At 40.4% G+C, this 21,166-nt stretch overlaps 3 protein-coding genes across 6 annotated transcripts in view; 2 read left to right on the forward strand and 1 right to left on the reverse strand.

Annotated features, from left to right (window-relative positions):
• LOC117959436 (iporin) overlaps positions 1–11,066 on the forward strand; it is an 11,680-nt gene extending 614 nt beyond the window's left edge. The window contains exons 2-10 of one of the 2 annotated variants that reach the window (XM_034896588.1): positions 2,014–3,396; positions 4,067–4,346; positions 4,490–5,494; positions 6,586–6,662; positions 6,773–6,953; positions 7,086–7,191; positions 7,285–7,331; positions 8,242–8,914; positions 9,080–11,066. In XM_034896588.1, coding sequence (XP_034752479.1) covers positions 2,056–3,396; positions 4,067–4,346; positions 4,490–5,494; positions 6,586–6,662; positions 6,773–6,953; positions 7,086–7,191; positions 7,285–7,331; positions 8,242–8,914; positions 9,080–9,191 — 3,822 coding nt within the window. In that variant the 5' untranslated portion in view covers positions 2,014–2,055 and the 3' untranslated portion in view covers positions 9,192–11,066. The remainder of the gene's footprint in view (positions 1–2,013; positions 3,397–4,066; positions 4,347–4,489; positions 5,495–6,585; positions 6,663–6,772; positions 6,954–7,085; positions 7,192–7,284; positions 7,332–8,241; positions 8,915–9,079) is intronic. The other variant, XM_034896589.1, reaches the window with a different exon arrangement.
• Positions 11,067–11,101: 35 nt separating this feature from the next.
• Positions 11,102–14,559, reverse strand: fam166b (family with sequence similarity 166 member B). 2 transcript variants are annotated; one of them, XM_034896591.1, is made up of 7 exons: positions 14,526–14,559; positions 14,224–14,335; positions 13,567–13,775; positions 12,884–13,023; positions 11,957–12,083; positions 11,431–11,598; positions 11,102–11,310 (listed from the first exon to the last, which is right to left on the reverse strand). In XM_034896591.1, exons 2-7 carry the CDS (start codon positions 14,286–14,288, stop codon positions 11,219–11,221), a joined length of 801 nt encoding a protein of 266 aa, XP_034752482.1. In that variant the 5' UTR covers positions 14,289–14,335; positions 14,526–14,559; the 3' UTR covers positions 11,102–11,218. The 2 variants fall into 2 exon arrangements, with proteins under 2 accessions (XP_034752482.1, XP_034752481.1); XM_034896590.1 differs by having other exon boundaries at positions 11,431–11,643.
• A 1,550-nt stretch (positions 14,560–16,109) lies between these two features.
• On the forward strand, positions 16,110–20,861 carry si:dkey-106l3.7. Of its 2 annotated transcripts, none has more exons than XM_034896394.1 (6): positions 16,110–16,826; positions 18,808–18,960; positions 19,162–19,333; positions 19,451–19,506; positions 19,720–19,814; positions 20,111–20,861. In XM_034896394.1, the coding sequence occupies exons 1-6, from the start codon at positions 16,200–16,202 to the stop codon at positions 20,199–20,201; spliced, it is 1,194 nt and encodes a 397-aa protein (XP_034752285.1). In that variant the 5' UTR covers positions 16,110–16,199; the 3' UTR covers positions 20,202–20,861. The 2 variants fall into 2 exon arrangements, with proteins under 2 accessions (XP_034752285.1, XP_034752284.1); XM_034896393.1 differs by having other exon boundaries at positions 16,111–16,826; positions 19,451–19,530; positions 20,111–20,859.
• The last annotated feature ends 305 nt before the right edge of the window (positions 20,862–21,166 follow it).

A 21,166-nucleotide genomic window follows, 5' to 3' on the forward strand; every position in this document is an offset into this window, starting at 1 on the left:
TTCTGTCATGGGTGGTTCTTTTGGCATGTGTGCATCTCTTGTTGTACTTTAGCCACTTTGAATATCTTATTTTCATAAGGAAACTCAACACACTAACATCTCTCATTCACAACAGGGGACCTCAGACTCTTTGCTTCCACAGAACCACAGAGTCCCATTCCTCATGTGAGATGGCTGACTTGACCTGACAGACATTGCCAGTGAAATAGCTCCGTTAATCACAACCATCTCAGTGTGCTCCAGTACCCAGAGGACAGAGCTGCAAGTTAGGCGACCTCCAAGCAGTAATAACATGCATACTTTCCTGTAGTATTGAACTGATGAAAATAAGCGGGGACAGGATACAAAAAGAATCAATGTAATGCTATCCCCTCGAGCACTACTATAGTGTCCCTCATATGACATTACAAGAGACTGGATTGACATAAAGCTGTGTAGATTGAATTATTACTTTTTCTTATCACTATTATTATTACTTCAACTTCTTCATAATCAAATGACAACACATTGATTTATTTAGACAAAGGTAATCAGATGGTTTCATCCAAACACAGAAACACTTGGAGCAGTTCGAGGTTCAGTGGTAACACCATGATTACTTACCTTCTCTGAGCTCTGCTGTAGAGCAAACTATGGGTGCCCGTCAATATTCTTCTTGTTTAAATAGCTTAATGGCTAGCCACACTAGAATATAAATATTGCAATGTATCACATATATATCATATAAAATATGTGCAATATATGGATGTGCTGTAGGGCAGAATTATTATTTTTACATGTTGTTGTTTGAATTAGGGGCTCTGAAGAAAGTCCCACAACCAAGCCACAGCCACTTTTATTTTTAAAGTGAGCAGATTGATATTTTTGCTTATGAGCACATTTGATTTGTTTACTAGACCTATTGTATTTTGTTGTCATGGTAAGGATGTTGTTTACTATAGAAATGGGATGATAAAGAGGATTACCTCTTCTTGGTGATCTGCAACAGATGTTGTTTTTTTACCCACATTATGACAAGACAGTTGCACAGCCGTGTGACGTCTATGAACTGATGGCTGCTTGATGTGTGACATAAAGCCCCAGACAATGTCTGGCAACAGAGGATGTTGCATCTAAAATTTTGAATTTTTGAACATGATTCCAGTGTAAATGCACAACACACCCGCACCAGGACTATGTTACACTGCTGAAGGCATATGTCAGGAAATGGTGTGCGGTGGTATCCTAGCAATTTTAATCATTACAAATAATTACAAGGATTATGTAATGACTGAACGTCGTCAGCAATCTCCAGTTTTAAATATTGAATGTGCTTTGTAATTACTTTTGTTTATAGTAATAGTTGTGTTCCATGAAGGCATGATGATCATTATTATTAGTATTATTATTAGTATTAATATTATCAATGTCTTTAAAATCAGGAGCAATGTGTATGAATATGGTGGAGCACGTTGAATTAACTAAACTGATGTGAAAGTGTATTTACTCTTAGCTGTGCCAGCGGAGCATCTCTGCAGTGCAGCTGCCCTAGTTACAGAGCAGCTGAGTAACTGAGAGACGGTGGTTGGCCCAGGCGGAGAGAGAGGAGGGGTTTATTTATGGTTGACTGAATTATGGAGCCGGGTAGGCTGGGCTGAGGGCCAGGAGCAGACAGCACTAGTAGGACTTTGACTGGAGGGCCAGTGGTGTAAGTGAGGGAGTAGACTCTGACAGCAGTAGCCTGATGTTATGTTTTTATCCTTTCTATTTTGTTGGGATGATTTTACTTCAGAAATAAAGATGCACTGAGACTTTAAGCCTTTCACAGAATTAGAGTTAGGTGGGTCGATGAGTCCAAAAATCAAGAAGTAGATGCAGAAGGAAATGATTCACAGGCAGAAACCAACAACAAACAATTTATCCTGATTATTATTTGCTTGCAGCATTCGAACATGTCTTTATGGTCCAAACAATCACCATGCTCTACTTATAAGTGATTATATTCAATTTTATTCTTTCTGTATTTCATTATAGGAACATGGAGACAGTGTCCATGGTCCAGGCCGTTTCAGCAGTATGATTGGAGCATCTGGTCTTTCAGGGGACACCCTGATAGCATGCCACTTCCCTGTGGTCCAGCTTTCCACTTGGCAACTTCCTCTCCAGGCCCTGTGCAGCTCGGCCAAGAGGCCCGGCCGGCTGTGCTCAGTAGGTCTGACCCGAGCTCTGTCCCTCCCAGAGCAAGACTCACTGAACCAAGAGCACGCCTTTGCACGAAGACGTGTTTCTAACAGCTACGGTAGTCTCAACGAGGACCGAGCCGAGGAGGAAGGGGGCATTGACAGCAGCGGGAGGTACGACTCCAACTCATCACCAGAGGAGACAAGTTCCCATCTTAAGAAGGAAAGCTCTGGAGCGAGAGACAGTCTGCGGTCACACAACTCCTTCCTTCCCAAAACAGGGTTAGATGAGGATGAGGAAGATGAAGATAATGGTGGAGATAATCTGCACAGATATCATGAGGACTCCTCTTTTGTGTTGCATGGAAATTCCAACTGGCCTCTAAATGATGGTGCCAACAATTATACAATGGCCCAAGGGGACATGGACAGCAAATGGGGCAATGAAGGGACCGGGTTGGGTACTGAGAGTGACCAAGAGTGGCTCTCTAATCAGCCTCACCTGCCGGACTCACTGCAGACTGAATGCCGGTGCTCCTGTGTGAGCAGATCTGGCATTGCATTGATGGCTTATGAAGAGCAGGACTCAGACAGACTGATAGATAACATGTCCTGTAGCATCTTCAGCCAACACAAATGTTCCCCAGAGCTGTTCTCCAACACTCACACAGAGTATGTCAGCGACTCTTCCTGTAACAGCTCTGATGGCGTCTTGGTTAACTTCTGCACTATCTATAACCGGAGCAACAAACCTGCCACGCCTAATGACCTCAGCAGTCCCGCAATTCACCCCTGTCAGTCATCTGAGGGATCTGTGTTCCTTAACCTCCAACCAGTTCCTCAGACTCCAGCCAAGGACTTCCAACATGATGACATGACAGTTAAGTGTCCCCCTAAAGAGGAGATTGACATGTCCCCCTCTGCTTCCTGCTGGTCTCCTCAGGGCCTTGACTCCAACTGCAATCTTTACTCCCTGGAGCCGCTTCCCCCGGGTCTGTCCTCACTGGAGGTATCAGACCTGGCCGCCTGTCTCCAAAGCCAGGCAACTTTGGCCATGGGGACCAACCAGAAGTACTACAAGCTTGTAACTTGTGACCTTTCCTCCCAGTCGCCCAGTCCAGCCTGGTCCAGCGTCACCAGCTGCCCCGAGGGTCAGATCAGAAGTAGCCCCTTCCCTCCCTCTGAGCACCTCTTTAATGATCATATGAAGGAAGGACAATACAAAGAAGTCAAGAAGGTAACGTTGCAATTAAACAGCTCTTCTCTCAGTACAGAATTAGATGACATAGGTATTAGCGACCATTTAATATGAGAAAGAGGAAATAACACAATTGAATGAAATACGTTTACAAAGACATAGTATGTATTGTATTCTGAAGTATGAACATTACCTTTCTTACAAGATTTTAACGTCTCGGTACCATTTTACTTTATTAGTGGTTAATAAATCACACACTAATGCTTTATAGATCAGTCATAAGTCATTCATTTGAGAAACTATGGTCTTACTTTATCTTTTTAGCTAGCTCTTAAGTTAATGGAGTAGTTACCTCTAATGGAATGTTTGAACACTTAACCTATGGAAAACAGCTGCAGCACCCACATCAATATCCATTTATTAGAAACATATTAAGATTTTCTATAGACTTGATATATTATAATAAATAGTCTTAACAGTTGCTACTGCAGACTTGATGTCTTTTTAGAACGTATGTATTAATGGTTTACTGTACAACACAGCTTATCCCTGACCCATAAAGTATTAGTTAAGGATTGAAGCCATTAGTTACAGTATAAACTCCATTATAAAGAGTCTCTTGTTATATAATTCTAACAACATCTTGTCAATTATCAAGTATGTGATTTGGTTGTGTAAACCTAAAGCGGTTCTGTCTTTTCTGTATCAGCATCAGGAGATTGATGAAAAGACGTTCTCCTACACACAGTGCAGTGCTGGATTTGACTGCTCTCAGTTTCCGACCAATGATTACCAAGTTGCTACCACCTCCACTGAAGAAACCCTCTTCAGGAAGAAATATACACGAAGCATCCAAGACCTCTTCGACACGACCTGTTCATTGTGCCCCAGCCATTGTAGCCCACATAGCAGTAAATGCCAAAGCACAAGCGTTGTGTCTACACAGCCATCTATGATTCTGCACCAGGAGCTTTGTGATACTGAGAAGGGTAAGGCAATGAGTTGCTGATTGCTTTTTTAAGGGAGAGAGCAAAACATGCAAATCAGAAAAAAATAAAACCATTTGTGTTAAGTATCAAGTAAATCTAACATCTGTTCCAACTGCTTTTCTTACCCTCTACTTCCATCTCAGGAGCATTTTCAATGGAAAATGCAGTGGTGCGCTACGGAAAAGCCCAGAGGCCAACCTCGCTGCCCATCCAGCCCTTTGTTCTGGTCCCCACAGGCCAACCCCGGACCCAACACTTGGGCTGTCTTCTAGAGCAGTACATAAATCAGAAGAGCAGCAAGTCGGGTAGCTCCCAACCAGGCCTCAAGTTCAAGGGCAAACACAGTCAATGCTTTTCTAATCTTCAGTCATCACCGATGGGCAACCACTGCCCTATCTTCTTGGAGGCTCCTTCGAGCTCTGACACCTGCTCCACCTGCACACCGAGTCCAGAGTGCTTCAGCCGCAGATGTGCATGGAGCCAGTCCAGCAGAATCCAAGCACACCAAAGTCCATGTACATCAAAAAGCAGCCTGAATCCAACTCAAAGCAGGTCAAAGCCCACACTGGACCAAGAGCAGGATGAAACAAGCCCGTACTCAGGCAAAACTCAAACTACCAATTTTTTAAACCTGTTTTCAGCACCAAATCGGTCCAAACTTGTTAAAAATCCTACCTACCAGGACCTTGTTACCCTCGCCCCTGAGCAGAGCCATACCAACACTGAGCTTAAAAGTCCCAATAAGACCCACACCTCCCACCATCCAGTATTCTCTCATACACCACCCACTTTACTCTTAACCGCTGACGCTCATCACCCAAACTTGCAGGTGTCCCTGTCTCCTCCCACAACCGTACAACCAAAAAACAAGTTCCCTCAGTACCGAGCTGCACCTGCATCTGACTCTGTCTTTTTTAACAATAGTTTTACAGCTGCCCTCTCCTCGGTTGCTCCACTTTCCTCTTTGAGTTGTCTGCTTTCCTTGGCGTCTGGGCCGCAAACACAGGAGTCCACAGGGCTCAGTGGGAAGCCAAGTCAGAGTCATCCAAGTGAATCTCTGATCCTGAGTGACAGGCCGCCCACCGAGTTCTGTCTCTCACCTGATACATCTTATGAGTCCATGTCTATCAGCCATCTTCAAAGGAGAGGTGAGGCCAATAAATGACTAATATCAATTTCTGGAAAACATGTTGAAAACACTACATGCCATAGATTTAAGTGACTCAGTAACAGCAATGACTGGATTCCTTCTTGATTGGATTGTCTATCCAGTGATGGGCTGTAAAGAGCAGCAATAAAAACTCACTGTGCTGCAGTAGTGCCTTCAATACCCTGAAGGGGCTTCCTCTCAAACATGACCTATTTTTAACTCTCCCTGCACGGGATTGGCTGAGCCTTCTGCTCTGTAGCCTATGTGTGTGTGACTGCAACAGAGAAGGTGACAGGGAGAATGATGCAGTTGAGCTAATGATTTATAAACACACCTATTCATTTTATTTTACCATATGGGCCATTTGGGGAAAAGTTGATTGTATAAATGTGAATCTTTTGTGATGGATAATCAACAACATGGTGGACAGTCAGTGTGATGCAGCACTGCAGGCAGGATCAACATGCATAAAGAATTTACTGTGACATTTGCAGAGGCTAGCCAATATGAGATGAAAAAAGAAAGGCAGGGAAAGCAAGTGAATGACGAACACCGCTAAAATGGACATCTTTGATTCACTTTCACATTTGCATTACCGCAATATGATAATGAACCCTGAACGTTATCTCTCATGTTTCTATGCACTGACCCAGTTAGTGAGGTGAAAGTCTTATTGAGCAAATTTTGTCTTATTTTCTTAAAACAAGTAAAACATGACTGTGCAGTATCATAACTTCAACCTGACTCCAATACAAACTATCATATTTAAAGAATGTTTGAGAAATAAGTGTCTTCAAACAAGAAGGACAAGGCTAGGCATACTGCAATAAAATAGAAAATTCAAGAAACAAGATTTGTACTGGCAACAAGTTATACCACCACACCAGCAGACATTTTCTGTTTGTCTCATGAAAAAAAGACTTCTAGCAATCAATAATACACATAACTGAAATAAGGATATGGATTCGAAATCTATCACATTTATTATACATGTAAATATATCAATGCTTTGTCTCCGCCCAAACAATGTATGAAGCATTTAGTATAACTTCAGCTTGTCCAACCTCTTTCCTTGTCCAATGTCCCTAGGTTTGCTGAGGTCTGTGAGCACAGCGGTGGATTTGATCATGGCTCATTTCGGCAGCAGCAGAGACCCTGACGAAAAGGTTTGAATTTGGCAGAGCTAAGCAGCTTGAACTGATATTACTTACATTGTAGGACTGGAGTCAAATAACTTGTGTCAGCAAGGAATCATATTTCTTTTCTTCTGCCACAGATGCGTTTGGGTAACAGCTCTTGCAGTCCCACAATTGCCGGTCTGGCCCTGGAACATCTGTGTCCAGCAATTCAAAATATTTTAGAGGACGGTCTTAGGGATCACAAACTGGATTTTATCATCGGACAGCGCCGCAACCACTCCTGGAGCGTGGTGGAGGTCTCTACCAGGATCGGTAAATGTGACTAGAGTGATCGTGATTCAAAGAAAATGTACTTGAATGAACTTGCTTGATGTACTGGTGGAACAGCATTGTTTGGGGTACACTGTTATGGGCTTTTTGATGAACTTCCGTGTTCTCTGTCTGCAACAGGTCCATCTACCAGGGTCCTCCACACCCTGATCTCAAAAATCACACAATGTCCCCAGCTCAGCAGTCACTGTATGAGACTAAGAGCCTTCATCATGGGCCTGCTTAAGTAAGATTACCTTTGATCTCACTAGTCAAGGTAGATGAAATGACTGCACATATAAGCATTCATCTTTTTTTGGGGTAATTTGCTTTCTTTCAGCTTGAGAGCTTTGGAGTTCTGGCTCAGTCACCTTCAGAGTCAAAAAGGTGAGCACACACTCAATATTCTTTACTAGCAGCTAAGCACAATGTCAAAAGGTCCACACATAATAACTTAACAATAATTGAAAGGACTGTCATGAAATGTAATACAAATATTCATGCTCTCTTCAGAATTAATTAACATGAGCTGGTGAGCATGATAAACATTAACCTGCTAAAGTCCAGCATCTTAAAAAAAAATCTTATCTCAGTTGTTATCTGTAACAGGTAAGGGAGCTTCGGAGGAATGCTGTGATGGGCCTGAAAGGTCTCGAAAAGTGGACCTTTAAATAAGCTGTTTGTCGTTGTCAGGCTGTTGCTTCTAAGGTCAAAAATGAAGTCTCAGAATTAGCATGTTAACATTGTCATTGTGACCATGTTAGCATGCTGATGTTAACATTTAAATCAATTTTGCATTATTATGGATCCCACTGCTTTGGTTAAGGTTAGACTTTGACCTTGAGTCGTTAGGGGCAGGAAACCCCTTTAGTCAGGGGATAGGTCCTAAAATGATTGGGTTTCTGGTATCTCGCACAAACATGGACTCCTGGCCGCGATTTTATTTGTTGCAGGGTAGTAGGGTAAGACTCATGAATGTATATACAGTAGGGAACTCATCCCCGAATGGCTAGTACTCACTGTCTGCTCTAGTTGGGTTGGTTAAGTTAAGGCAAGAGGAGGGTTATGTACAGGCAAGAGGAGTGGGATGGGTTACGGTTAGGGTTAGAATGTCAGGGCGAGCCAATCAGGGATGAGTCTTCCCCTACCATCTTGCAAAAAATAAAACTTAAATGCTGCAAAGGGTGTTTGTTGTCAGGAAGAGCAGTGGGATCTACAGTATAATATTAATGCCTCAATTACACAATATTATTGCATATGGAGCTTTGTGCATTCACACCCGTTACTGTCTCCACAGATGTGGTGACAACATACTACCATTCTTGGGGGTTCCTGTCCATGTCACTGGGTCAGTGTCAGCCCTTGTTTCAGGAGCTTCTACTTCTGCTGCAGCCGCTGTCTGTGTTGCCGTTTGACCTCAACTTGCTCTTGGAGCCCCGACTGTTACGTAACAGACAGCTTTGTGTGGAGGAGCAGGGTGTTTTTCCGCCTCCGCCGTGCTCAGCCCTCCTAGTGACCAGCTGGCCACTACTGCAAGCTGACAAAAAGGTAGCGAGCAGCTACAGTCAGCAGACTAAAATTTCACACCAGACCGGTCCGCATCTCCAAGAGTCTCTCAGTTCTAAGAATTACATCAGGCAAGATTGCGGAGGGATGCAGACAAACAGGAGTCCATTCGTAGCGCCTATTCCAGAGTGGTGGCAAAGAGAGCCTGACCTTATGGATGGTGTGATTGAAGGGGAAGACTGTAGCCAGAATTATGTGGATAATTGGTCTCAAATAAGTATGGACAGTAGGCAAGAAGAGAAGAGTGGAGAGAAAGACAATGAGACCCCAGTTACATCTACTTGTGTCCAAGCTGAGAGTCCATGTCAGGGTGCGCTGCGCTGGGCCAAACTGTTTGGAGCAGCTGATATGTCCACCAGGACAGAGACAGATTCTCAGTTTCACAGTGGAGCACAAACCAGAAGGTAAGAAACAGCCATGAGCAATGCAACCATAACTACACATATATTTTGTTTTTTGATTTTCTTACTAAGCCTATTTTTTGATTGATTTGTGATTTGAGATTGATGGAAGACTGGAACTGTGACTCTCTACTCATAACCAATACCTCTATATCATTGCTTTCATAGGTACAGGCGACCATCACAATGGCTGCATTTTGACAGATCGCAGCTTGGACTGTTGGCTCAATCCATCAGGTCATTGAAGCTAGGAGGAACTCAGACTAAGAAGGACTGCTGAAAACTAAACTCTCTGTGGGTGGAGGAGAGAGTGGACCCCATTTCCTGTAATAACAAAAAGTCTTAACTGCATGATAATACATACACAGTGCTGAACTAATCAGAAAGCACATAAAATACAGGATTATTAAAAAATAAAAAATACAAGCCCTTAGGCTATACATCCAACTTTGCGTTGCACCAGCTATTCGTAAATCCATTGCTAAGTTTGTTTGTCGTTTGTAAGTGCTTAGTAGGCTAACTATTAGCTAATTTCAAAATAAATCCGGTTGCACCATTAAAACTAAAGGAATGTCTTAACTAGTGAAGATTTTAGTCAAGGCAACATCTGCTGCGCTGTCCAATCAAAAGCAAACAACTATGTAAACAGGAAGTTGCTGTAACATCACAAGCTATAGCATAACTGGCAAAAATAACCATTTTATGGTCAAGTCTAAACATTAAGTCTGTTTACCATTTGTAAATGTTGGTATTAGTTTGTAATATATTTTGCATGGAAAGAACTGGTTTTAGAGTTAGTAGTATTTATGTAGTTTAGAATAAGTATTCAATAATCTAACAGAGGCTTTTTAGCTAGTCGTTTTAGTTATGTTTAATCAGCATACCTTTTAGTAATTCGAGGTATTCTGTTATGTTTATTAAATGTAATTTACATAGTTTACGTCTTTATTAAACCGCATTTAGAAACATCGACCATATTTCATATTATCTCTTACTTTTCAATCTTCAACAGGTCATATGCTAGCAAGCTAATGTTCATTTTGTAAGTTGGTTAAACAACGCTGCAGTTACACGTGGAAGTTACTTACACTGGGTGTAAATATTGCAGTGACAATGAATCTGTATGTAAGAACTAGTTTGTGTGGTGCAACCTGTTCTTAATTTAGTGATACATTAATCTCCACTTAATAAAGACTGAGTCTACGTGAGCTCAGTTTGAACTTGAGATCACCTGGTGCAACTGGCTCTCGAACTGAAAATGTCCCTCTGTTGAATAATTTTGTAATTTTTGCCCAAATATTAAGAGTGAGATAAAGCTTGTGAATGAATGTGGTCAGAAGAGGCTGCTGGATCATTTCCACAGTAGAACCTGAGCTTTTCTCTCGGAAATGGCTTAACGAATGAGGGCCAATTCCTCCATTCGCAATTGCACTCTGGAATAACTTTTTCTTTTCACTTCCTGTGGCAAATATCAATCATATGAATACTGATAGGCCTACATATAAAAATATGAATTTTGACCTGCTTTAGACTGTTTGACATTCTTGTGGTGCTAAACTATCTCATTTATCATTTTACACTGTCATTCTCTCCATAGCTGTACCTTTCATATATAGGCGGGAAAATAGAAAGAAATACACGCTTACTAGTGCGAAATATGCTCCACCAGCCTTGTGGATTGTCAGGGGTGTTAAAGTTCCAGTAATTGCTTTCTTGAGCAGATTCCCAGCATGGATTTACTGTAAGTGCATGAGTTAAACATACAATAGGTGCTTCAGTGCTTCCTATATCTCTTAACTTCCAGGTAAAGTTAGGTTTTTGGACATTTTCTGGCACTGAAATTTAAAATGTGTGGAATTGTTAGCTATATACAATAGTATGTCTTCCAGTGAAGTTTGTTGAGTTGCACAGATATAAGCCATCTTGTGGCTGTTTCAGGTATTTAAATGTGTTTCAAGTATATTTTGAGACTGGTGGTTAGATAAGAAGGAGAAAGGAACAGAACATGTGTTGATACATCATTTTTAATGTATTGCAATAATGTGACGTTTGTGAAATTATTTCACCCAGCGTCATTTTCTCAACCTCTGAAAGCTTTGTCTAATGCCCAGTGACAATCAAAGTCTGTCAATAAAGACTTCTTGTTGTATGCCAACAGGAATTAGTACAAATGTTTATTTACGTGCCACATATTTTTGCAATCCAGCACAATTTATTTTGATGGAATTGTGAGGACTTCCTGATACGTTTTGACTCCTCATATCACAACTTTATCTTGCCAGTTATTTCAAGTGTATGATGGTTTCATTACTTTGACTGAAGGATCCTCTTCATGCGGCTCTTTTCCAGTGCATTCTGGGAAAGTTGGCCAAAGGTTTGTCCATACATGAACCGGTATCCTATGGGATGGTGTAGAGTTAGAAATTCTTGAACTTGATTTTAATTGATAAGTTATAATTATAAAATAGCAGACCACAAGCCCTTGTAATGTGAAATGTATTGCCAACACTGACACTGACCTGGGATATGTCCTGTAAATGACGGCACTACACCTCCGTTTGATGGATAGATAGTGGGCATGGGAGTTATTGTACTTTCCTTTCTCCCTGGGATGACCTGGGATGAGGGGTCAGTCTGCTGCTGCTTCCCAAACTGGATCAGTGCCCGATTGGTAGTGATGGGGAAACCTTTGCCAATTAGGAAACGAGATTGTGGCACATGTCCTGTAAAACCTATAAGATACATCACTCAGTGAGCTGCTGGAGTTTTTGTAGGAATTATTTGGCATATTATGCAGAGGATAAAGTATAAAGCCAGTATCACTATTGTATACATACACATACTGTACATATATGTTTTTGCTGTCCGCACAGTTGCATTTCCAGCCTTTAAGAACCCCACTGTAACCTGCCTGCTCAGCACTAAATAGCAGACGGACAAAGTTAACTATATCTGGCTAATAAAGTTGGAGATCTAGCAGGTTTATTGCAGGATTAAGGCCTACGTTACTGTACTGGAAACAACTGTTAAAGTTCTCTGTTGTACCTGACATAAAGTACTTGCGCGGGTTATCATCATCCATGAAGTACGGTTTTTCAGTGGGGGTGAAGGACTTCAAGGGCCCGTAGGTGATCACTTTGTTGGAGATTGCTTTCAAGGGGGTTCTTGGTCTCTGGGCCAAAAGATAACAAAGAACCATTAAAACATGCATGACTCACAGATCATTCGCACAAAAAGTCTACATAAACACAGGTTTATTGTAAACCTATTGCAGTAAAAATGACATCACTTACTAAGTGCTTACTTCATGTGCCATAAGAAAATTGATTACACTGCTGGTATTCCCTTCTTATTACAGTTTAACCTTTGTTGTATTAATAAACATCTGTTGCAGTTAAGCCATTGCCAAACGAGTTGCTACAAAGCTTTCAGCTCCACGAATTTCTCAGTATGGCTATGTCCAGAAGATTGTGTCGTCCATCGACTTTCCCGCTCAGAAGCTCGAGTGAAGATAATTACCTCGTCTGAAAAGTCTGAAAATGTTTTTTGTGTTTATCCTCTGTGTCCTTGGTGGAGGGTTGGGGATGGTGCGCAATCAAGATCATTTAAGGCTTGTATCAAATGAGCGCTGACAGTTTTGTTGTTGGTACTTAGAATTCCTCATTGAGGCAACAAAAACTACACACTATGGCTTTAATCTTAAAAAGGTAATTTATGTGAATATCAGAGACATAACTGCTGAATCTGTTGTTGGTCCTTCTGGAAAGCTGACCAGTTCTGCCTCTCAGTCTTTTTCATGGTGGATTACATTACAGTGCAGAGTTCCACTGGAGTTCCACTATGGATAATTAAACAAGAGTGAACCTATTCACAGGTACCATACAAACATGCGTGTGCTTCTGGGCAACAGAGTGGGAGAGAGACTGGTAGAGCCAGAGCATGTGTATGTGTGTAAGAGAGAGAGAAAGTTACTTCAAGCTGTTGGTTGGTGTAGTTGACAACATCTGGTAGGTGTGTTGATTGCCGCTGGTCCCCATAGAACTCAGTTAGTGCTTTACGAGTTGTTTCAGCGTAGCTGCAGGCAAAGTAGTTCTGATTTTTTGGAATGAAGCCTAAAACAGCAACAAGGGACGTCAAAAGATTGGTTCAATCTTGGTTTTATTTGCTCAGTTTTTGAGATATTTGTCTTTTTCTGCCTCCTTGCTCTTCTGTTCTAGTTAAAATGTTAACACCAACATCCCTTTCCAGAAACAATTTCCCTGCAACTATACTCTGGATAATTTACGGTATGAAGAGTATAAAAACTTTGAAAAAACACCACTGCAAACACAGTTTGGTGCACATTATCTTGATTTTCAAGTTTTCCACATAACCGGTCGTCTATACTTAATAATTTAGCAGTTGGAAATAGATTATTCTCATGTTCTTTTAGTCTCATGTAGTTGTGCTGTGAAAGCTCACATATTTAAAGGTGTATTGCCAGATTTCAATTATAACTAAAAGACACATAGTTCTCATTGTCATTTAGTAATTTTACATCAGGTAACTAACATATTATTCATGTAAAGGGTACCAAATGTCCCCAATGTAAAATCCTTTTCCATGAGGTGTTCAGTTACTTTTGTTGACCCTGTGTGTTAGTATTTGATATCTACCTGTATATCCTGGTATCATCTTCTTCAAGTTACTGTCAGGGATGCTTCTCAGTGTCACACCGGCGTCAGACTCTGTCGAGGGCCCGTGACCCGTGTGGAGGACCAGATGATTAGAGTGTTTCACCTCGGGACTGGTCAGCAGTTCTGCTGTGAGCTGGCCGTAAGACTTCCCCATGTTGTACTTGAGTTGGGGGCAATACCCTGAATACCTGACCACAACAAGGAATGTTGGGTTAACACAAACTCAAAACTCCAGCATCTACTGTTCCTCAGCAGCGGTTTTTCAATAGGAAACAATAGGATGTCATTTAAGTAGGCTACATTTAGATTTAACTGATTTAACACACATTCTGAGGCAATCAGTAGGAAGTAAATAATAAATCTTTTATTTGTGGACAAATTAACTCAATAATGCAGTACATACTAATGTAACAAATAAGGCTGCAAAATACATAAATAACACATAAATATAATAAATGTATTATAATTTCACATTGCATCATATTTGACATGTTGTCCCATGAATCGTAATAATTTAACAGTAAAGAGCCCTTGCAGCCATTGAACTGAGCGCAGTCATAATTCATTTTAATTTGATCTCCGTATTAAAATGACATGATCATTTCTTACCTGATCTGGTGTCAGGATGGTACTTACCCCGGTACATAATGTGGATCAGGTGTCATCAGAACCTTGCTGAATTTGGGGGCGTATTTTTCCATGTTGGTCCTGTTCAGGTCTCCCTCCTGTGCGGCGTGTTTGTTGGTTGCTACAGAGAATCAGACACAAACACACCGACGGAGCTCAACGTCGTTAAACTGACGCGTGCACCGAAACATTACCATTGTTTTCTATACTAATAGAGTCGAGGATATTACATAACTTTAAAATCAGGGATTATTTGAACATACCAGTAAATGTCAGTCTTTCATTACTCATTGGCCTATTTTAATCTCCACTTTTGTGTCAAATATTGCAGTACTACCATTACCAGTAGAACCACCTCGAACTATCAGAGTTCTCAGCTTTTAGTAATGTGTGACAGACTCACTACACAATAAAACACATCACTATACTCTAATGTTGTATTTTTCTGATGTCATTACAAAAAAAATTAAAAATGGTTAAAAATTTGCAATAACAAACCCTTGTTTGTTGCAACTTTTTCATAAATACATAAATAGAAATTCTTGAAAAATGCTCAAGGACGCCCTCTAGTGACTTAACGTGGTTTCTTTCTAACAGTGTGGAGAGGGAACGTTCACAGTGACCGCAATGTTCACAAGGGAATTCAAACTAGGATTTTTTAAATACTGAAATCACTGACAAAAAAAATAACATGAGTAAATAAATAATAAATATGTATTATATATGTATATATATATATATAAATATATCTACATGTATACAGTATATATCGTATGTGTGTGCATGTGTTTTTACTATTTATGAAGTCCCCCTAGAATTCCGTGTAACATTACTCACCACTTTATTGATCTATTTATGTATTTGCATAAAAGCATCCTAAAACAGAAACATATATCTATTGTTTATTTATGAAAAATATACACAGACAATGACCTCAGTGTCCTTAAATGTAGCTTTGACACAAGCATGTGTATGATGTACAAAGACTTGAAAACATCTGACCCATCCTATCTACCATAAATCAATGGGGAAAAAATAATTGTACTTGTTTAAGTATCACAGGTAGGGTTAGGTATAGGGGGGTGGGTGGTTATTGTATGAGCAGGGATTTATTAGATCTGAACAAATGAGAGAAAAAACAAGTACAATGGTTAACATTCATCAGGACTGGCACTGACTCAAAAGAACTCTTTTGTGTTTCCAGGATTGTGAACAATCCGGTGTGTTGGATGATATGCTGCCACTGCAAAGCCGGGGAATGTAGATCATATCCGCAGACAGGAGTGTCCACTCTATGCATTCCTGCGCTGACAGATAAAAATGAGATGTTTGAAACGTACGAAACAGTTGGAAACGTCACACACAGACCATAATGCTGCATTTCCATTGAGTAATTTTAACATATCATGTTACCCATCTCATATTCTCACACTCATATTCTTTACACTCATGAATGCATTGGTCATGTTAAGGCCTGTAGGTCATAGAAGTGAGTTCTAAAGTTCTGGGAATCCTTTTAATGGCAGTTCTGAGACGTGTTGTCATTTTACATCCTTTGTTTTTACTCCCTTCAGACCACCTCTGTGCTAAAAAGCACTATTTAACTGAAGTTTTATATCTCAAATAATTCTTCTGTCTTTGAATGCACGTTAAATCTGTGTGTCCATGGCGTGGCTTGTACTTTTTATGTCTTGGATTTCTTACAGGTGTGGGGACAAATCAAACATTTCAAATAACAGTGCAGGTGAGTCACTCTTTTCCCAGGATTAAGAGACAGGAAGGAGCTCGTGTGAACATGCAGCTCTGCGCTGTGACAGGACAAATGATGGGGAGAGGCGTGGTGAAGGTGCAGAGGCGGATCAGAGGGGATGGTTTGAATCTTACTTCAACAGATCACCTCAGCCAACGACTAGATGTAGGCTGTGTAAACTGGTTTCTTCTTCCTGTTGCAGTTCACAAGCAGAGCTGCGAGGGACAAAAGCAAGATGAATCTTTACAGCAGCTTTGGAAACCTCATGGAGGCTTGGGTGACTAAAGAAAACCAGAGTCTGGATTCAGCATGGCTTGGAAATAATGATGAAGATCCTACTACACCTTCCACCGACGGGGGGACAAACCTGCCCACAGAATCAGAGGACTCCGGAGTGGAGACAGCCAGCTCTGTTACGTCCTTTACTGCTACATTCTCCTCTGTCTTTATAGATAATGCAGAAATGGACACATTTGCACCAAAAACAGAAGTAGATGGACTCACTCCATCCTTAACATCACAGTCTCCTGTGTCTTCCTCATCCCCGCGCCTCTGTCCCAGCAGAGCTCAGGAGGACTCCACAGCCTTGCACTTAAAAGTGGAGCAAGCACTACAGAAGGTTGAAGCGAAATGTCCAAAGAACAACCGAGAGCCCGTGACAGTGAATGGAATGCTCAGGCAACCACCTCAAGCATCTTTTTTACCTAAAAGGCACACATCGGACTTAGTCCTTAGAGGTCAAAGGTCAGAAAGTTTTAGCCTAAGGAGGACAGTTAACCCATCAGTGTCCATGAGGCAGATGTCAGAAATGAGGCGGATGTTCATGACTTGTGATGAGCAGCTAGCTCAGAAAAGAGCGGAGGTGAGATGCTGTTCATGTTCCAAACCAAACTGGAGTGCTGGAAGAAGTCTTTAGTTCCTTAAGTAAAAGCACTACTGTAACATCACACAGTCAACAAACTTTGTTACAAGTAAAAGTCCTGTTTTAAAAATATTATCGTAAATATTAAATGTTAAAGTGAACAAATCAAGGAAAATCTACTTCTCACAGCAGAAAAATGTCCCCTGTGGCAGTTGTACTATTATCGGCATATACATTGGATTATTATTAAACAGGGATGACGCAGTTCAGTAGTTCAATTGATGAAAAAATCATCATCTTGTATAGGCTCTCTGTTCGTTTTGTTTGCAAAAATCTTAATTTGCAAAGTTACACTGTCAGAGAAATGTATGGGAGAGATAAAAACACTTTCATAGTGTGGCTGATTTCGGTTTCTTTTCTTTGAAAGGGGCTGGAGATAGTTTCTGGATTACATCAGTTTCACTGTAACATGCATGGTCTTGCACAGCGAAGGCTTGTAAGCGTAAAAACAAAATCCGGAAAGAAAGCCACAGAAGTGTAAAAAGGTGTGTGTTTACCGTAGTTAAAGGGTTGCGACACACATTCACAAAGTTGCTCTCAAATTAAAAGTAGGACTGGCATGTCGTAACTCACACAGGATCTCTTTCAAGCTTGCAACCTGTCACGAGTCTGTCTGCGATTCGAGGGATTGTAAACCAGTCTGCCCAGGTGACTTTAAGCCCACAGGCATGAGAGGAATGGATGGAGATATGTGAGGGCAGCTGAGCAGTCTGTTTGTTTGTTTGTTTTTGTTTTTTTTTTCGTTGTTGACCAGATGATGGGAAAAAGGTTGGATTTTGACTAAAAAAGATAATGAGTTAGTGTTCTCAGTGTGAAAATGAGTTCATGCTGACAGCACACAGAGGTGTTGAAACAACAGGATTAACTGTACAGTTTGCATCTTATTAAATCCTTCTTGTTTTTCAGTCTATGTGTGTGTGTGTGTGTGTGTGTGTGTGTGTGTGTGCGTGTGTGTGTATACACTCTGTTTCATTGTATGAGGGCCGGAGTTTACAGGTTTTGATGAATGCAACACCAAGAGGTTATACAATGTCAAGTAGACTTAAGTACCAAATTGGACAACATACTTTTTGTAATTAAATGAAATTACACTTTCATTATTTTGGTCAAAAGTACCTACTGTACTGTATGCAAACGTGTATTAGTAGTAAATGAGAAGCAATCAGTCAGTCAGACAAATCTGGAGGTTCTGTGTAAACAGGCCAAGGATTTCTACTGTTCAAAGGAACAACTTAATTACCTATCTCAGATTTATGTTATAAATATCAAACTCTCATAAAATATCTTCAGTGAAATTACATTTTCAAATTATGTTATGAACTGGTTTTGACACATTTCTAATCCATGTCTATTTAATTATGTTCTGTTATTTTCTATTCAACTCTAGTTAGTGCTGAAGTTAGTCAATCAACAAACTAAATTCATTACATTTATAAATTGAAAATCTTTCAGGTCTGGATTGTTGGTTTGACAAAACATTAAATTTAAAGACAATATGGACTGTGATGTATTCTTTTACTGCTTCATCATTTGCTAAGCAACTCTAAGCACAATCACCCAAATTATTGCAATTCATCCCGAGGGAGACATGCATGTTTGTGTCAAATTTCAGAGTAATCCATCCAATAGATAGAAATGTCTCTAAAAACCACACATGTCAACCTGCTGGTGGCGCTAGAGTAAAATTTATGGAATCACCAAAGTAGGATTCATCGTTTGGCAACATGAATGTGTGTACGAAACATGATGACAATCCATCTGGTAGATGTAATACTTTCATCATACATATTTTTGGAAATATACAGTTTGTGGATCAACCGACCGACATTTCCATCCATAGAAAAAGTGTTTAAAGAACAGAAGTGAAGAAAAAACTTTCACACTCTTGTATCCTATAAGACGAATCTTTTGATCTGTGCAGGACCGTGGTGAGGAGGAGAGGAACGGACTGAGTCCTGGGTTCTGCTACTTGGAGCATGTGTGCCAAAAATTAGAAGAAATTGCCAGAAAACAGATGCACAGTCGAGCGTTACAGATGGAGACTGATGCCCGGTGGGAGCCTCAAGACATGGAGGTGAGTCAGGTGAAGACATTCATGTACCTTCATCTTTGCAAGGCAATTGAAAGGTTGCCAAAACACGCTGGGCTTATAAACATGACATGATCTTGTCAAAGCTGCTGACGATGACAAGATGTCTCCTTGCAGCCTGAGTGTTACTGTAGCATTAATTAAACCATGACAATTTGTTTCCCCCACCACTTGACTCTTTTTAATGCTCTCGACACCTGTCAGAGTGACCTTAAAGCTGCTGAGGAGGCCGTGTCTTCTTGTCAGATTCCTGAAGATACAGAAAGTGCAGAACACAGTGAACCCCGGCAGCGTAATCCTTACAGACATTTTCGACAGAGATCAGCTTCAGACACAAATATCACAGCATTGCAATTTAGTAAGTTACATTCTACATGTTTCCTATCTACCATCTTCAGCTTTTGTGGTTTTATATTCAAACATTGTGTGTGTGTGTGTGTGTGTGTGCGCGTGTGTGTGCGCGTGCTTGGCGCAGGAAGGTTGAATGCAGACTGCAGAGGGCAGCATCTGACAGATGACCTGCTGGAGAAGGCAGAGGAAGGCCATGAAATTCAGGTAGAAAACAATAAAAACACAACACACATGAACACATCAGTTGTACTGTAACTAATGAACACAGCTAAAGAATCACATTTATTAATTATGTAATTTATGTTGTTATAGTGAGTTTTATAAGAAATATCTTATTGTTCCTTATAATGTTCTATTATTTTGGCCTACAAATATTTTATTGTGTCTTTTCAGGAGAATGAAAAAAAGGAGACGAGTAAAACTGGAAGGAACTGGAAATTAAAATTTGGGTCTTTGAGAAAAGAGCCTGCAGTGGGCGATACAAAAGGGTAAGAGTTTGCATGTTTAGCTGTAACCTGTAAGGGGCAGTTTTATTTATCTCACATGATGAATAATGCTCTGAGAAAACGTGTGTGGTGCTCTAACATGGCAGCCGGCCACACTGACGCAGTGGTCCAGAGCTAATTCACAGCAGAGGCTTTTGGTGGGAGTTAATTTTCAGTTTGTGTTTCTGTACCTCCTAAACGTTCTGTCCATTTTTCCATGAAACTTAGCTTACATGCTGCTTCCAGCTTTCCACAATGGCGTGCTTCAGTTCTGTTCAATTAATTATCATTCTGTACAGTCAACAGATGCATTCATCTGAGAAAATCTCGGCCCGACGACGGCTGAGCCAGCTGCTCAGGAGGAGTAGGAAAACGCCGCCTGTGTCATGATGTTTGGACATTTTAGTTTCAGTTCTGAAGAGGAGGAAGCTTTCCTTTAAAGGTCTTAGCACTGTTGCTGCTTTCAAATTGACTTCCTGTTCAGCCCATGGGATTTAGCAATCTGCCATGTTTATTTATTGTCTGCTGTGTACTTGCCTTTATTTTTACGCTTATAAATGATGTCATTTTCTGTGAAACTGTGATGGAATGTCACTGTCATGTAATGCTACAGTACTGCAAAGCTTGATTTTTTACAATATCAAATGTGTATTTGTGATAAGCTGCAAATTGGTAAAGAACACTGGTATGCACTGTGCACTGTACAGTATATTACACCATATGTGTAATAAATTGATAATATAACTCTCTGAAATTTGTGTTCATTTTGTTTTGGTGTACATCTGCAACATAAGAGACATATGCTTTACATCCATCAAATGCTGTGTGTCTGTGGAAGAACAAGCTGTTATTACTGCACCACACAGGATTTCTAATAACATCTTAGTAATTACTGTATGTAGTCCATAAAATGTCCAATACTGCCTGAAAAATTCACGTCTTCAACTAGCTTGTTTTGTCTGACCAACAGTTCAAAACCCAATCATAATAACAAGCTCAAGTGTTTGCTGTGAATTTTTACCACATAAGTGACTTGAACATTTAATTACTTATTAAAGTTCCTTATGATACATTTTTTGTTGATTGACTAATCAATTGATCGTCTAATTGTGTCAGTTTGGAGTAGATGAGTGCATAAATCTATGAGTTACATTAAATGAAAAAGCGTTTTTTTAAGGGATAAAATACCAAACATCATGAAATACATTGCTGACTGTACCTGACAACAGCCTTCATTTTTGAAGCATCAAAGCTATTTTGGAACCTTTAGCTTAATAGCAAAAAAATAGGGTAAATTCAGGGATTGTCTTTGTGTTTTTTGGTACATTTAAAGCATATTTTACGAAACCATTTAA

Source organism: Etheostoma cragini, chromosome 16 (assembly GCF_013103735.1).
Source record: "Etheostoma cragini isolate CJK2018 chromosome 16, CSU_Ecrag_1.0, whole genome shotgun sequence".
Lineage (NCBI taxonomy): Eukaryota > Metazoa > Chordata > Actinopteri > Perciformes > Percidae > Etheostoma > Etheostoma cragini.